General features: G+C 37.3%; 3 protein-coding genes, 1 non-coding gene and 1 pseudogene across 5 annotated transcripts; 4 read left to right on the top strand and 1 right to left on the bottom strand.

Moving 5' to 3' along the window:
* The first annotated feature begins 323 nt into the window (after positions 1-323).
* Positions 324-3,583, top strand: LOC149021089 (fatty acyl-CoA reductase 3-like). The gene is made up of 10 exons (XM_089149351.1): positions 324-758; positions 849-952; positions 1,061-1,263; positions 1,332-1,432; positions 1,508-1,700; positions 2,195-2,356; positions 2,446-2,527; positions 2,608-2,874; positions 2,968-3,095; positions 3,227-3,583. The coding sequence occupies exons 1-10, from the start codon at positions 677-679 to the stop codon at positions 3,381-3,383; spliced, it is 1,479 nt and encodes a 492-aa protein (XP_089005477.1). The 5' UTR covers positions 324-676; the 3' UTR covers positions 3,384-3,583.
* Positions 3,584-4,854: 1,271 nt separating this feature from the next.
* Positions 4,855-9,042, top strand: LOC149021090 (Pentatricopeptide repeat (PPR) superfamily protein). The gene is made up of 4 exons (XM_089149357.1): positions 4,855-4,920; positions 5,026-5,152; positions 5,248-8,360; positions 8,778-9,042. The coding sequence occupies exons 2-4, from the start codon at positions 5,045-5,047 to the stop codon at positions 8,779-8,781; spliced, it is 3,225 nt and encodes a 1,074-aa protein (XP_089005483.1). The 5' UTR covers positions 4,855-4,920; positions 5,026-5,044; the 3' UTR covers positions 8,782-9,042.
* A 10-nt stretch (positions 9,043-9,052) lies between these two features.
* LOC149021091 (glucuronoxylan 4-O-methyltransferase 1 pseudogene) lies at positions 9,053-10,623 on the top strand (annotated as a pseudogene). The gene is made up of 3 exons (XR_016172276.1): positions 9,053-9,120; positions 9,277-9,346; positions 9,461-10,623. The product of XR_016172276.1 is annotated as a glucuronoxylan 4-O-methyltransferase 1 pseudogene (transcript).
* A 553-nt stretch (positions 10,624-11,176) lies between these two features.
* On the bottom strand, positions 11,177-11,250 carry TRNAI-UAU (transfer RNA isoleucine (anticodon UAU)). Its single transcript has one exon. It is a non-coding gene; the product is annotated as a tRNA-Ile (tRNA).
* Positions 11,251-11,376: 126 nt separating this feature from the next.
* Positions 11,377-17,197, top strand: LOC149021093 (ras-related protein RIC1-like). Its single transcript, XM_089149359.1, has 8 exons — positions 11,377-11,669; positions 11,752-11,824; positions 11,957-12,004; positions 12,110-12,157; positions 13,391-13,462; positions 14,273-14,428; positions 15,446-15,549; positions 16,772-17,197. Exons 1-8 carry the CDS (start codon positions 11,656-11,658, stop codon positions 16,863-16,865), a joined length of 609 nt encoding a protein of 202 aa, XP_089005485.1. The 5' UTR covers positions 11,377-11,655; the 3' UTR covers positions 16,866-17,197.
* The last annotated feature ends 506 nt before the right edge of the window (positions 17,198-17,703 follow it).

Here is a 17,703-nt window from a genome sequence, read left to right on the forward strand (position 1 = left end):
TCCTGATTGAATTGGCTCAAACAAATTGCCTGATTCTTATGCTCAAAAAGTAGGAATATCAAAATCTCTCTTGTTCAAAAACTGACTAAAGTTTGAACTTGGACCAACCGGTTAAGATGAGTTGCTTGCTAGGCCTGGCTGTCAGTTGTAGTTAACTAAATAATGCAATAACAGTGTGGCAGGGAACAATAAATCCTGGCTGAAACCGACCTGCTGGGCCAGCAGATTGAACCGTCTGATACGAAAAAATAAAAAATCATATTCACAACGTTTTTTGACAACCAAATGACCAACCAAGCTGCACACTTCATTTTCTGGGGTTGCTGGTTAGGTTCAAGGCTTGGACTTTGGAGCGTTTATCGAATTAGTTGCATCTGTTTTCATAAATTTGTTTGTTCCATCTTGATACCCAGATCATAATTGCTATTTGAGTCACGGCAACGTGAACAATGTCAATCGTAGTAAGCTTTAATGCAGTGAAGACTTAGGAACTGTTTTCCCATAGATGGCCATACCCAAACTGACCTTTACTTCGGCAACCTTGGAGGTCTCCCAAAAGGGCAAGATGCTGGAATGATTCCAGTCCACAAGTTTTTGAAACATGCCCTTTTAAATTCAGGTTTTCCCAGTTTGGGTTTTCAATATTTCCTGGAAGCTTTTTTTCTTTTCCCCTTTAATGATGGAATTAAATGGTATTGTGGATTATCTAGAGCAAAAGACAATCTTAGTAACCGGTTTTACTGGTTTTCTTGCGAAAGGTAATGTTCAGCGAATTTCCCATTTCCTAACTTTCGATTTTCTGGTTTCTCATCTTAACACCTCATTGAACTTTGATTGTTTTGATGCAGTGTTTGTTGAGAAAGTGCTTAGAGTTCAGCCTAATGTGAAGAGATTCTTCCTTCTTATCAGAGCAGCAGATGCTAATTCAGCTAAACAAAGGCTTCATGATGAGGTATCCGCAAATCCAGTTCTTGATTTTTTTTTTCTTTCTTGTTGCCGTGTTAGGGATTATGTATAAACTTGATACTGTCATGATGTACTGGTGCTATATGATTTTCAGGTGATAGGGAAGGAAGTGTTTAGGGTTCTAAGGGATAAATATGGTGCTGGTTTAGATTCTTATATATGGGAAAAGATAATTGCCGTCCCTGGGGATATCGGTTGTGAGAATTTAGGAGTAATAGACAGCAGCTTGAGGGAAGAAATGTATAGAGAAATTGACATTGTTTTCAACTCTGCTGCTACAACCGACTTTGATCAGAGGTACATTAACAGTAGTTCAGTCTGTTATTGTTATCAAAAGAGTAACTCAATTACTAGTTTTGCTGCAGATATGATCATGCTTTGCATACCAATACCTTAGGAGCCAAGCATGTTTTGGACTTTGCAAAGAAATGTGTCAAGTTAAAGATGCTTCTCCATGTATCCACTGGTGAGTCCAACTTTGTCAACAATAATTTCTCCCTTCTTATGTTGTTCTTACTTAATCAATACATGTTTCATTCAGCTTATGTGGCCGGAGAGAAGGAAGGATTGATACAGGAGAAACCATTTCTTATGGGAGAAGCACTAAATGGAGCCACTGGATTGGATGTAGAAAAAGAGATGAAAGTGGTAGAGGAAAGATTGAATCTACTTGGGGCTCAGGGAGCAACACAAAAAGAAGAAAGAATTGCTATGAAAGAGTTAGGACTAGAAAGGTATCAGAATTATTTAATATTACTCATTACCTGACCAGAATCTTATTAGTGGTGTTAAAATTTGAAAATTTTTAGAGTTGATGAAATAGAATAGTTGCAAGATTGAGCTGTCTATCTTCTAACAGTGTAAAGCTAGCTACAAACGTGGAAGCATCTTCTTCCTTTAGTTTGTCACTGTGGACTCACATAAAGTCGTTTGGAAGTTCTGACCAAAAGGTTTGGAGCTCTTCAGACCACAATAAAGACCAAAAAATCTCAGCTAGAAAAGCAGCCAAGGGACTATAATAAGATGAGCTTTCATCAGGCAAGGATACCCTGTGTCCATTTCCTGCGTGTTGTCTCTTTTCTGTCCATCTTGGAATAACCCAGTCTCTCTCTCTCTCTCTCTCTCTCTCTCTCTCTCTCACACACACACACACACACACACAAAAAAAAAAAAGTAGAGAAATATTTGCTGAACAATAACCTCTTGTATGTTCTTCCAACTCTACCAGGGCAAAAATGTATGGGTGGCCAAACACATACGTCTTCACAAAGGCTATGGGTGAGATGCTTCTTGGGCATTTAAGAGAAAATGTACCTCTTGTTATACTACGCCCAACAATCATAACAAGCACATTCAAAGAACCAATCCCAGGTTGGAGTGAGGGTCTTAGGTAAATTTGAGCCAATTATGAAAACCTTATCTTCTTCTTCCTCCTGTAGTCATGTATAGAAATTTATCATTCTCAGTTTAAAAATGCAGAACCATGGATAGCTTGGGTACTGCTTATGGTAAGGGAAAGCTTCCATGCTTCCTTGGTGATCCCACTTCCATTGTTGATCTGGTATGTTAATATCTTTCTAATTCATACTTGAGCATTTCAATGTGTTATTAATTCAAACTTCAAGTCTTGGATCATTACAGATTCCTGGTGATATGGTGGTGAACTCTACTATTGTGGCCATGGTTGCTCATACTAATCAAGATGGACAGTTTATTTATCAAGTTGGATCCTCTATAAGAAACCCAACTGATTTTGAAAAGTTTCAAGAGTATGCATACAATTACTTCCTTAAGAATCCATTAATGGATACAAATGGAAGACCAGTCAAGATTCACAAGCTTGAAGTATTCGGCACTATGGATTCCTTCTACAAATTCGTTTCAGTACGCTATCTGCTACCATTGAAGGTAATCAATTAGTTACCATGAAGCCTTCTTTCTGCATTTCAATCTAGTATCATGACATCATCATCATTACTGATTTTTCTTCTTTGTTGTTAGGTGTTTGAAATGGTAAATACAGTATTTTGCCGGTTATTCCAGAATGAAGTTGATAAACAAAATCGAAAGATGGCTTACGTGATGCGATTAGTGAAACTTTACAAGCCATTCTTGTTCTTTAAAGGAGTGTATGTATTCTAGCTAATCCTTTTCCTTATGATGCTTGAATTCTGTATAATTCAAAATAGAAAAAGGCATTGTTGAACAGCTTTATTTATCAAATATATTTATTGACATCAACCTTGATTTTATATTGCAGCTTTGACGATATAAACACCGAAAAACTGCGAATGGCCATGAAAGAAAATCATGCAGAAGCTGATATGTTCTATTTTGATCCTCGTTCCATAGACTGGGATGATTATTTTATGAATATTCACATCCCTGGAGTCAGGAAATATGTTTATAGAGAGTGATATTAATATAATGAATTCAATAATTTTTCTTTTTTTTCGGGTAAACGAAATCAATCGTTTTTATAAGACAGCTGGTTCTTGTGTAGTGCAAACTGTGTTGTAGAAAGCAGTCTATGCCATCGAGTTCACGATGATGTTGCAATGGACTATTCCAATCCAACAGTTAAAGTAATTTCAATCCAAACATCTTAACAGTTGTATTTTTTTTTTTTTTTTTAATATGTTTTTTTTTGTTTTTTTTGTAAAGGGGGCTTTATTAAGCTGATGGGAATATGCCTTAACGAAAGTCAAATCCACGATCTCTTCACTAAGAAGTGTTGGTTTCAATCACTAGAAAGCTCTGCGTTGGCGGTTAATGAATAGTTAGGATGAGGCTCTATCATATATTTAAATTGTATCTAAAAAGACTATTCTAATCAAAGTTTGCCTAAGCTAATGTGGATGAACTTCGAATTATTAAAAATAATAATAATAATAATATTAAAGAATATGGTGCTCCTTTTGCTCCCCATGACGCGGAGTCTTGTGCATCCAATTGGCATACAAAATTTTGAAGAATTTCAAAGTTAATTTAAAGTTTTAGGTAAAGGAGATAAGTGGTCGTAGATTGAGAGGTATTCAATATGAATAGAATGAGTCACCATTAATTGATGTGGGATGTTCTTTCGATACTTCTTCGTTCACAGGACATGCAACCATGAAGACATCAAAAGTTATCGGAAGAGAGATTAGAACAACAGTTTTTACCAACCAAAACTATAATATTCACAAGATCTTAGAGACTTGGTGGCTACCTGAGTGTTCTTGGGGTATGTTCAAAGACATTGTATTGAATTTTTATATTCTTAAGAGTACCTTCTAGTTCATCATTGGATTCATACATTTCCTATTAGGGTTTTTTTCCCCTGTTGGTTGGGGTTGGGTGTACAAGAGAGCTTTTTTATATATAGGGATGAGGGATAATACATATGCATTAACAAGGGGTCGACTCTCAATTGTGTCTCTTGTCTCTTTGGAGTTTTTTTTTTTTTTTTTTGTGGGGGGGGGGGTTCGAGTCTCACTCTCAAGTCTCACCCATCCAATGTTTCAGCACAGATTTTTTTTTTATATGGATAAGAATTTTTACAAAAATTGTTGAATCGGAAATGGTCGACATGTTAGCATTGGCGAAACCGATTTTGATTTCTGACGCGCTGAATCAGACGTCAAGATTTTTCAGATTTCCCTGATTTCAAGCCGATTCTAAGGTTATTCAGACTGAACCCGGCATTCTGATTCGGATTTGAGTATGGAAATGGCAGTGAAGTAGTGAACCATTCCAGATTTTAGGACCCTGACCATACCCAACCACAGTGAACTCAACTTTGTCCGAAGGACTATATTAACAGTTTTTCAAACCGAAGGAAAACCTGTATAGCTCCCGCTTACGTTGTTTTCCCTTTTTTATTGTTCTTGAACACTCCCTCCTCCTCTCATTTTCAGCTTCTCTGTACACGTCTTTAATCTCCCCTCTTGATACCTCAATATCCAGTGTTGGGTAAGATAATCATGGACCTTATGTAACTATTTGAACTTAATTTACAATTTTGTTTGTTCTTGCTAGTTGCTGCAACTATATCAAGTCTTATTAACTCCATTACAGGAACTCAGGTTTAGTGCTTATGGTTCCAGCCATTTTCCCCCTACATGGGTCCTTCTCAAACTACTGGATATCGTCTGTATTCTCACGAAAATTCACAGAGGAGACAGCTTTTGCAAATCTTCGAAAGGTACCACCGTCACTGAATACTTCAATTGATTTCAATCCGCTCATGATTTTCTTTTCTATTTTTTTCCCCCCCTAATTGTCTTGGAAATTTTACAGTTGTTTGTTGCAAATTTTGGTAAACTCAATTCGATTAGAAATATCAGCACTGCAATTTGCCATGGTTTTGATAAGTACTCAGATGGAGAAACGGGAGAAGACGTTAGTGGAAATCTCAGAAATGATGGATTTTATTTTCGTCATTCGATGGAACTCCATGATATTCATGCTGAATTAAATACGTGTCTTTGGCTTTTAAAGGGATGCCGGAATGCTGGGTCATTAACACATGCTAAACAGCTACATGGAAGGATTTTGAAACTGGGTTTTGATAGCGAACCCAGTTTCTGTAATGAGCTAATTGATATTTATTCTGGCTTTGGTGACTTGGATGACGCTATTGAGGTGCTTGACACATTTTCTCAACGAAGTGTATACTCTTGGAATAGTATCATTTCTGGGGCTCTTGCAAGAAAATTGAATCATAGGGTATTGAGTTTATTTTCACAGATGCTTGCGGACCATGTGAACCCCATTGAAGGCACTTTTATCAATGTTTTGAGGGCATGTGTTGGTGCCAATATTGCTTTCCATTTTATTGAACAGATCCATGCGAAGATGATTCGTCAGGGTTTTGCTACTTCTCCAGATGTTTGTAACCCCTTGATTGATTTGTTATCAAAGAATGGACTTGTAGATTCAGCTCGATTTATCTTTGATGAACTAAGTTCACATAGTAGTGTCTCTTGGGTAGCTATGATCTCAGGTTTCGCTCAAAATGGCCGTGAAGAAGAAGCTCTGCTCCTCTTCTGCCAAATGCGGAAATTAGGTATTAAACCAACACCTTATGTGTATTCTAGTGTCTTAAGTGCCTGCACTAAAATTGATTTCTTCAGGCTGGGAGAGCAGCTACATGCACAAGTTTTCAAGACGGGGTTCTCTTCTGAAACTTTTGTGTGCAATGCTCTGATCACCCTATATTGCAATTGTATCAACTTGATAGCTGCTGAGCGGATTTTCAGTGGTATGAACCATCGAGATGGAATCACCTACAACTCGCTTATATCCGGGCTAGCTCAACAGGGCAAGAGTGATAAAGCCTTTCAACTGTTTGGTGACATGCGGCTCACAGGCTTGAAACCAGACTGTGTTACCATTGCAAGTCTCTTGAGTGTCTGTGCCTCTATTGGGGCTTTTGTCAAGGGAAAACAGCTCCACTCCTATTCTATAAAGGCAGGGATTTCTTCTGATATAATTATTGAAGGTTCTTTGCTTGACTTATATGTTAAGAATTCTGATATATCAACAGCCTATGAATTTTTCAATTCAACAGCTAAGGAAAATGTAGTTCTCTGGAATGTGATGCTTGTAGCTTATGGGCAGTTGGGTCATCTAAGAGAGTCCTTTGAGATATTCTCCCAAATGCAAGTTGCTGGTATGAAGCCTAATCAGTATACATATCCGAGTATACTTAGAACATGTACTTCTTTGGGAGCTCTTGATCTTGGAGAGCAGATCCATTCCCATGTCATCAAAACTGGCTTTGAGCATAATGTATATGTCTGCAGTGTGCTTATTGACATGTATGCCAAACACAAAAGATTAGTGGTTGCCAGGGAAATCCTTGAAAGGCTCTTGGAAGATGATGTGGTTTCATGGACAGCCATGATTGCAGGGTATGCTCAACATGAGTTCTATGTTGATGCCATAAAACTTTTCGAAGAAATGCAAATTCGAGGGATTCGATCAGATAACATAGGATTATCCAGTGCTCTCAGTGCATGTGCCGGAATTCAAGCATTAAACCTAGGACAGCAAATTCAAGCTCAATCTTGCATTTATGGTTACTCAATGGATCTGTCAATTGGGAATGCACTTGTTAGCCTTTATGCTAGATGTGGTAGATTACAAGAGGCATATTCTGCATTTGAAACAATTGATGTTAAGGATGAAATATCATGGAATGGATTAATATCAGGATTTGCACAGAGTGGGCATTGTGAAGATGCTTTACTAGTGTTTCTCCGGATGAATCAAGCATGCTTGCAAGCTAACTTATTCACTTTTAGTTCTGCTGTTAGTGCTGCTGCTAATATTGCGGACATAAAACCGGGGAGGCAGATCCATGCACAAATTTTAAAAACTGGTTATGACTGTGAGATTGAGGCTGGTAATGTTGTAGTTACATTGTATGCTAAGTGTGGACACATTGATGATGCCAGGAGGCAATTTTCTCAAATGCTTGAGAAAAATGAGGTATCATGGAATGCCATGATCACAGGTTATTCTCAACATGGATGTGGTACTGAAGCCTTGGATCTCTTTGAGAAGATGAAACAACAAGGTTTCTCACCAAACCATGTCACTTTTGTGGGTGTTCTGTCTGCTTGCAGTCATGTGGGTTTGGTAAGAGAGGGGCTCAATTACTTCAAGTCCATGACCAATGAACATGGTATAGATCCAAGACCAGAGCACTATGCTTGTGTTGTTGATATCCTTGGGCGGGCTGGCATGTTGGAGCATGCAAGAGAGTTCATAAAGGAGATGCCAATTGAACCAGATGCAATGATCTGGAGGACTCTTCTAAGTGCTTCTGCAGTTCATAAGAACATTGAAATTGGCGAATTTGCTGCTCGACATCTTCTGGAGTTGGAGCCACAAGATTCAGCAACATATGTTCTCCTATCAAATATATATGCAGTTGCTAGGAAATGGGACTATAGGGATCAAATGAGGCAGATGATGAAAGAAAGAGGTGTAAAGAAGGAGCCTGGTCGTAGCTGGATTGAAGCCGGGAGCAATATTCATTCATTTTTTGTTGGTGACCGTTTGCACCCTCTGTCAGAAAAGATATACGCATTCCTGGAGGATCTGAATGAACGGTTAGCTGAAATTGGTTATGTGCAGGACCGTTATAGTCTTTTGCATGATATTGAGCAAGGGAACAAGGACCCGACTGCATATATTCACAGTGAAAAGCTAGCAGTTTCCTTTGGGCTCATTAGTTTGTCCCCTGCAATTCCAATTCGTGTAATGAAGAATCTTCGTGTTTGTAATGATTGCCATAATTGGATGAAGTTTGTCTCTAAGGTTTCTAATCGGATTGTGGTGGTACGAGATGCGTACCGCTTTCATCATTTTGAAGGTGGCATATGTTCATGTAGAGATTACTGGTATGTTGAACTACCACCCCAATATTTGACTCTATGTTTTCTCGATCCTTATATATCCCTTAATTTTGATTCTTATATTATTTTTTTTTTCAGTTTTCTAAATTAAATTAACTGTATTATTTTTATACTTGGAGGACATATCATTGGAGCCTCCACTTCAGTTAGACAATAACGTATAACAATTTTGCATGGTAGCTTTAAAATTATGTTTGGTTACCCCAGGAATTGTGTTTCTTGCTTAGCATTGTATTTTGCATTTCTTGTTGATGTAATATGATGCAAGCATACAATGTTTATCCTATTTGAGCTGTTTTCTTATCAGTCATCAATATCATAACTTTCACATCCTCTTTCCTCTGAACTATTTTCCCTGGAATTCAAACTTACTCTAGATCTTATTGTGACATATATTCTCAGGTGATTGGAAGGGCCCTATTGTTTTTCTTTCTCTTCAAAGCTTGCTGAATTCTTCAGCTTTGGTACAGGTTTGTATTTTTCATTCTTGAAATTCTGTGCAGGTTTGCATTTATTCATTTCTTAAATTCTATTACCAAAGTTGTGGTTAGAGTTTCCCTGTGTAGAAGTAGTGGTGTTAGATTGACTATTTCTCCTTGTTGATTGCCAATCGTCTAGTCAATGTCAGATGAAAAGCTGGGTTTTGAGATGTTATGCTTTTACAGACATTTCATGTACCAAGGGAGTTCCTCTGTCAACAGAACATCGTGTGGTTATGGGAATTGAACCAGTGGTACAGTTCACGGTATATAGCCAGATCTCAGGATTCAGCATGCTTTTCTTTGTTAGGCAATTCGCAAAAGGATATGAATATCTGTCTTAAATAATCACGAGCCAATTAGTTCAGACTTCAGAGTTATTACTTTGATCTGATAGATAAATTGGATTTTGTTGTTGACAGCAATTGTTAATTGTTGCTCAGATGGTTGCCGTGTTGGACAAATATAGCATTACCATATAGAGATAGTGTGGTATTGTGGTATGTTTTGCATCCCTCAATAATTTCTGCTCATCCATAATCTATTGATCCACCAGCAGTGCAAAATCATTTTTTTTTAAGTTAAGAGAATATTTATTTGGAGCAGGATACAAACTTGGAATCTGAAGAGCATGCCTCCAATAACCAAGGGGTGGAAATGGGCCAATCAGTCCTTCCTGCAGCGGACTGGGGCCTCCGGGGTAGAGAATCAGCAACACCCATTAGTTCAAGCTCTGTTCCACTACTCAACCTCAAACAGCACCTCACAGCAAACATTCCAAGAGTTCAGAGTCTCAGCCAGAGTTGTAGACATAAAGTCCCCCGGCAACTTCTTAGTTTTGACCTTGGCCATGACAGCCTCCTCTGGAGCTCATTGAATTATGGTGGCAGAACAGTTTTCCTTGATGATGTCATGGATCAAGCAAATCAAGCAGAAGTTTCTAAATTTAGAAGCCTATCATGTTGTGTATGATACCAAGGTGAAAAATGCGGAGAACCTCTTGATGATTGGTAAAGAAAATGATTGTACAGTTATGAACGATCCTGAGAATTCCAAGTATCAGTTCATGCTGAAGGCTTTACCAACTGTGGTCTATGAATTAGAGTGGGACTTGATAATGGTGATGCGCCAACTGGCTTTTGTGATGATGCACCAGGGAGAATGGGAGCCATCTATACTGCTGAGAGAATGGCTAGGAATAGGAAGGGAGGAGAACCGGATGTTTTCGTCTATGATGTGAACAGGGCAGTGGTGGATGAGTTCTCCATGGCCTTTCTGTACGAAGGGTACATGAAGAAGCAAAGTCTTCTTAGGCACTTCACAATTCCTACTCATGTATCCAACCCTAGTAGGCCATTTTGCCTTTCCACCTAGAGGATCTGATGTGACAGAGTTAACCTTATTTTTTTCTGCTGAAAACAGAATTATTTGTGCACTGTATTTAATCTGAGTCAAGCTCCCGGGATAACAAAGGATGCAATTTGTATGTATTACATCTTGTGTTCAGGTGACATGGGTTGTTAATTTTTTGGGGGTAGGACTTGGTAGGATGGATGAGAATGAATTTACAATTTGAATTCTGTTCTTTCTCTGTTTCCCCAACTTGTTTAACTGATCATAATTTGAGTTTTTCATCTCCCCTGTCTGTTAATGTGGAAACAGACTTATTTTACCCAATGCATAAGCACCAGAGAATTGATTGTCATTCAAGAGGAGATGATACGAAAAGGGGTATCTGTTTTTGGGTCTCGCTGAATTGATTTTTAATCATGTTGTCACCCAAGTTGTTCTAGCAGTAATTTGTAGAATTAAATGCAGTTGTCATATATTGCGTTTCAGTGTTCTGGGTTGCGTGGTTTCTGAAGCTATGGGTTGGTAGGATGGAAACAGCCAAACAGGCTTGTAATTATCGTTCGACTTCTGGAGCTCCCTCTGTTTCTTCTTACATTAAGGAGGAGAAAGTGAATTGATCATCTTCATCTCATTCGAAAAGGGTGAATCTTGATAAAAGATAAAATTAGTTAGAATCAAAACCTGAAAACACTTTGGGGAATAAGATAAGAGGCAGTTAAAAGAACTAAATGGTTTTTGCATGAAGTTTCATCTCTGTAGCCATGGAGAAGCATAAGCTCTATTATCATCAAAACCAGATTACGAACCTAGAGAAAATAATTCTACCGCCAAAAAAAAAATAGTGAGTATAGACTAGTGTATCTCTGCAAAACCTAGAGCCTCGTATGCAGAGAAGAACAAATTGAAATGATGAGCTATAATAAATAAAGTAATAAATGTGGTAAAAAAGGAAATTTATACTTTATAATCTGGTCCCGGCGGGGCTCGAACCCGCGACCTTCGGCTCATAAGACCAACGCTCTAACCAACTGAGCTACGGGACCTTGTTGATATATGAGAGCATAATGTTATATTATAAATAATTATTTTTCTTGGTTTTACGCTCGTTTGACTCGTGTGAAATGATTTTCAAGTGTTTTGAATCTATCATCTATGTTTATTTGCACCGAACAACGAAAAGGAAAATCTCTGTTTATTACTGGTTTTTTGTTTTTTTGGGTAAACTGTTATTACTGCTTACGACTTGCAACTGTAAGGTTTGTTTATGGTTCGAACGTGAAAATGGATATAAAAAATAAGAAGTGCAAGATTTGTTAAGCGGTGAAGGAAAGCCTTTTTCTTTCTTACTTCCCAAATCGGAACCAAATCAAATCTAGCCAAACCCTAAGCAAGAAGGAATTTCTGTCCTGTCCTGTCCTTTGCTTTATCTTTTATCAAAACCTGCTAACATGGGCACAGAATAGTAAGATTCTTTCTTTAATTCAACTCTCTCTCTTTTTTTTTGTTAATCATACCAACATTATTTCATATTTCGTGTTGGGCAGCGATTACCTTTTCAAGCTTTTGTTAATCGGAGACTCTTCTGTGGGAAAATCATGTCTTCTTATGAGATTCGCAGTAAGTTTGCATTTTAGAATTCCCACAGTTTCCGCTGTGATTCTTTCAAATATATAAATGATCATGTGTTTTTTACTTTGATGAAAATTTCTCTGTTTTCGATATTGAAGATTTTCCGTTGTTTTGTTTAAGGATGAGTCATATGTTGACAGCTACATTAGTACAATTGGAGTTGATTTTGTAAGTCTTTTTCTCATAATTATCCATTTATTTTTCCCCTGATGTCTTTGATTGTGTGGTGAGGTTAATGTATTGGGGGAACTTCTTTTAATTTATTTGTTACAGAAAATTAGGACGGTGGAGTTGGATGGGAAGACTGTCAAGCTGCAAATTGTGAGTTATTTGTAATGCCATTTCCCATAGATAATGTTAAAAGCTGTTGGACTTGAGTTATTCTGTTGTTACATTGAAGTTGTGTGAATGGTTTGGTAATTTTGAATTTTCTGCTTGAGATTTTTTTTTGGTAAGTTGCTTGAGATTGTAAGATGCTACATGATTTCGTTTTCTCTCACCATTTATAATTATAATATTGCCATTTTTTATAGCTCAGATAATATCCATATTGAACTGCAATGCAAATCTGACATGTTGAACTGGAAAACGATGTACAATGAAAAAACATTATCAGCAGTTGACTTGTAGGGTTTAATAAATTAGCGGTAACTTCAATTTCCAGTGCTGCTGCTTACTCTTAGTAACATTAGAGATGCTGAGATTTAAATGTAGTTTTAAGTACTTGTCTTTGTATAGCTGACCCACCGTGTAGGAAGGTTTCGTATCTCCTAAAAATGTTTCAAAATCTTTTGGATTTTTTCCAGAACCTATGAATGAGATATGACTTTCAGCTCTTGAGCATATTAAATATCTCTGGATCTGGAAAATTTGATGTTTACTGAACAACATGCATTAATTTAAACTTCCAACTTGTTAGCCTTTCATCTTGGAAGAACATCTTCAATTGTACACTGTCTGAATGTTGTGACATTGCCTTTCTCTTCTTAGATCTATGCTATGACTTCTGTGTTTGTGCTTGGAACAACCAAGTGACAAAATATACAATGCTTTACATATTGGCAAAGATGTGCCTGCAAAATTGTAAAGATATGAATTTCAGTTGGATCATCTGGTGCCACTGCCCAAGCAGACCTGGATAGGCTACTCAGGTGGTACCTTACAATTTCCTTGTTTGGATTTTTGAATTGTGAATTATCTAGGTCATTATTGGTTTGCAGTGATCTGATCTCCAAACTGATTCTTAAATAATTGTCTGGCGTCATTCCAACTACCATGGTATGGTCAAGTTGCTCCTTTGTCCTTTTGTGGTTCAAATTATTCATTCAGAAGCGAGGTTCAGGAGCCTAGTATTAGTAGAATGCTGACCAAGAGTAGAAAAAGTTGCTAATGGCATTCAGCAACCTATCTGAAAAATTCATGTTTGGGCACCTCATCCACATAGGGAATTGATATGGATTAGATTTATACATTATGTCACATTGTGTAAAGAAAGCTTAGTCGTGTTCCATAGTGTCTTTAAATTAATCTTTTTCTTTTCTTGTGTTTCTGTAGTGGGATACCGCAGGACAGGAGCGATTCAGGACTATAACCAGCAGTTATTACCGTGGAGCACATGGAATTATTGTATGGACTGGTTCACAGTTATTTTTGTATGCTAAATTCTTCTCTCTTCACTGTTGTTTGAAATGGCATGAATATATGCATGGAATTTCTTTATTTTTTTTATTATTATTATTTTTTTGGTAATTTTTTTATTTTTTATTTTTTTAAGAAACCCATATCATAGGACTAGCTTATTTTTTGTTCTGTTTGTCTTATCCGTTAATTTAGACTGTTACTTTGTCATTTTTAATGCCCAGGTGGTGGGGAAGGAGGGGGGGGGGGGGGGGGGGGGGGGGGGGGGGGGGGGGGGGGGGGGATTAGAAGCTGTAAAAGGATTTGAGTGTTTAACAATTTCAGAAAATTTTCACTGAAATGAACCATATTTTGGTTTGACTACCAGTTAGCACCAAAGTCTGAATCCTGGTATGTCAGCATCTTAATAAACAACACAGAACCAAAGGAAGAAGATATCAAGCAGGTAATTGCAGGGTACAAGGTTCAGGAAATTTCTTACCTGGATTCTAATATAGAAAGATGCACGTACAAGGTTAGGAATTTACCAGAGACCTTAATCCACAAGAGTATGGCCTGAAATCCACAACATAGTTGGTCCTATTCTGACCTAGCCAATAGCCCAGGTTTGCTGACCTGTGATTTTCTTCTTTCTCTATTCTGATCTTTATCAATAATGGTTGGTGAAAACCTAGTTATTGTAGCTCTGTGTTGTGAAATTTGGGGAGACCAAAGGGCAACTAATTTTTATTTTTATTTTTGAGTTGTGTATGACTTGCAGTATGGAAGTAGATTTTGCTGATTTTTCAATTTCAACAGATTGTCTATGATGTTACTGATATGGAGAGTTTCAACAATGTCAAGCAATGGTTAAATGAGATTGATAGATATGCAAATGATAGTGTATGCAAGCTTCTAGTTGGTAACAAATGCGACTTGGTAGAGAACAAGGTTGTCGAGACACAAACTGCGAAGGTAATTTGTTATGGCTTTACAGCTATTGGAAGGCTGGAATTTGGTTTCTTAGCTGTGTCTGTCTGTCTGTCTTTCTTGACATTCATTGTGTCTTTTGGCTCCCCACATCCCCTCCCCCCAACCCCCCCCCCCCCAAAAAAAAAAAAAAAAAGAAAGGAAAATGAAAGAAAGAACAAACAGTTAGCTGTATTGTTGTGTGTGCCTCAAAATATTTTACCTGGTTCAAAGGTTGACCCACTTCTGCATTTGGTGGCGACTCAAATTATGTGACCTGATGGATCCATTATTTATTTGCCTCGCCATTTTCTTTTAAAGTTAGTGTGGTACTTGACTAGGGGTTTTGGGTGAAAATCTGTTTCTGGGTGTTGTTGGGAGATGTCTGTTGTAATCTTCCATACATATTGAAACTTCTTCAGCTTTTCCTGTGGATATAGCATATTGCATTCTCTGAACCACTTTGAATCTCTGTGTTATGCTGATCTGTTTTTCATTTTTGTTTGTTATTTCTTGGTTTTTGTCATAACTTCTCTGATATCTGCCTTTTTCTTGATAAACCACAGAGAGAGTTTGTTCATCTGAAATGTTAGACAAACTGTGTGTCTTCTTGGTGTCTTGCTCTCTGCTATTACTGCTTATGTGGTTGAAAATGAGTTTCATGCATATCAATAATCCTATTATTTTTTTTATCTCTCTCTTTTTCTTTTCTATTTTTCTGAATGAGTTGGATTGATTCCCATGTACATAATAGAAGAGGTATGAGGAATATCAAACGATCATGTTTGTAAGTTAAATGTTGGATTCTTGTTGGATGCCTCTGAGTAAATACAAACTTATGTGCACCCTCTATGTTCCTTTATATCATCTGGGTGGCTTGTATGAGTCATGTTTGTGTCATTGATCCATTTATTGTGGTAGAAAATTTTGGATCAGAACTCTTCATTGATGGCATCTTCTTTTTTCCACAGTACATTGCCATATTTCTGGGCTGACCATATTATTTAACAAAAAAACGTGCAGGCATTTGCTGATGAACTTGGAATCCCTTTCCTTGAAACCAGTGCCAAAGATGCAATTAATGTAGAGAAGGCTTTCCTGACCATGGCTAGTGAGATCAAGAACAGGTATTTGAACTTTTTTTATTTTTTTTATTTTTTAAACTGTGATGCTTCTTAAATCTTCTTCATTAACTCTATTTTTCAAGTTGAGTGCTATTGAATATGGTTCTTGTTTGAACTCTGTCCATTTTTTTTTTAATTCCTGGTGGAAATGGTTATTACTTTTACAATTCCTCGTCCCGATATATACCTTGGCAATTTTTATCTTCACGCCTCTTTTTGAAGGGAAGGGTGGCTTTTATCATAAATAAAGAGGGAGACTAGGATCATAAATCTTGGGAACTAGGGCTATGCCACTCAAACAAGTAGTAGTCAAAATGTAAGGCATGATCTTTAGGATCCCTTTGCAGGAAATAGGCAACTTAATACTGGTAGCATTGTCTCCAATGAGTACACAGAAGGTGGTCTTATGGCTTTGAGAATGACCACATTAAAGTGTTGACTTAGAAAGCCTATTGTGGGTGTCTCTCTAGTAGTGCATCATCAAACTCAGACCTTGCCCTTGCTTTCCATTTCGTATGTGTTGCTCCCTTCATGAGGGCAGCCATAATAATCTGTCATTCATTAAGAACTCTAGGACTTTTGCTGCACGTTCCTATAGCCGCTTCAGTAGTACTCCACTTCCCCGCAGAAATAAAAAGGAAAAAAATTAAAAGAAAATCACCATGTTGCCACAATAGCTTCTTTGTGACTTTTTCTTAGTCATTCTCAATTGGTGCTCCTCACTTGCATGCTATGTCTGCTTCCGATATCAGCCATTGTGTAGTTCCAATGAGCACTGAAAAATGCTAATGTTATGAGATATTCTACATCATTTAAAACTCTTAAGACAGTTCTAATTGTTTCCTAATTCTTACATTCTTTCCCCCTAACTAATAATAAATTTGTAATTTCTTGAAATAATAACACCTTATTTATTAAACCAATCATGGAATAAGGCATTTATCATCGTCTTCATTTGTAGATTTTTCTAACCAAAACAGAAATTTCCTCTATCCCCCCTTTTTTTTCCTTTTTCCTTTTTCCTTCAATTCTAGAATTGATGGAATTTAATATAGGCCTGGTTAGGTCAAAGATCCTTTACAGTTGTCTAGGAATGTTCACCACAGCCACTTGTATTTTTAGTTGAAAGACTCTATGTTTCAATTGTATGCAGATGCTTTCTACTAAGCAGTTTACTTTGTGTCCTTGAAGTTGGATCTAATCTCATTGTTAATTTTTCTTGCAGGGTCGGAAACCAGCCAAGTGTAAACAAGGATCCAGCGAACACTGTTCAAATGAAGGGACAACCGATTCAGCAAAAAACCAACTGCTGTGGTTAACCATTGTTTTTGTATTTTATTTTTCTATTATACTTGACGCTTAGACTCCGGTCTTTATAACCTGACTTCTTTTACTGAATATTATCAATCTTAATTCAGTGTAAATACTGGAATTTGGTAAGTTGTTCACTCTTTTGAAAAGATCAGGGTACAAATATTTCTTTAAATGCCACACTTCTTGCGAGACTAGTGGAGCAAGTTTTTTTGTGAATCTGTAGTTGGAAGTGTTCGTCAGCTATGTATGTGAATTATGTGAGAATTTACTGTGAAAGATTTTATTTTATAATTATTATTTTTTTGGGGCAAAGCAAACCAACTATGGATATACAGGCTGACCTGAGCATTATAAATGTGTAGTTAATAGCCTGAAGCTTCAAGTAAGAACCAATAAGTAATAAGAGGTTCAAACCTCTCAAAAAGAGAGACCAACCCCAACTTTTCTGAGATTGGGAGACACCCATAATAGAAAGGAAATTGTTTGGGTGTTTTGCAATTAATGCGAACTTGATCTCAGCTGAGATTTTGATCTCAACCATCCATTTTCAAAAAGCATGTTTTCATACTAATGAGAAGATCAAATTTTCGATTGATATATCGATCTTGACTGTTCACGGCACTGAAATCAAACTCCCCATGATGACCCGAAGATAACCCGAATCATGTCGTTTGGGGAATCTTACGTGCTACATAAACATATAACCACCATGTAGGCATCAACCATTGGTACCCCAAAAGTTACAAAAGCATAACATCTTTGTTAGAGATCTCTTAACTATGTGGCCAATAAGAGGCAAAGCATATACCGATCAGCCAACGGCGGTCTTGGGCCACAGTACCT

This window comes from Hakea prostrata, chromosome 3 (genome assembly GCF_041222555.1).
Source record: "Hakea prostrata isolate BN-2017 chromosome 3, UWA_Hpros_2, whole genome shotgun sequence".
Classification (NCBI taxonomy): Eukaryota; Viridiplantae; Streptophyta; class Magnoliopsida; order Proteales; family Proteaceae; genus Hakea; species Hakea prostrata.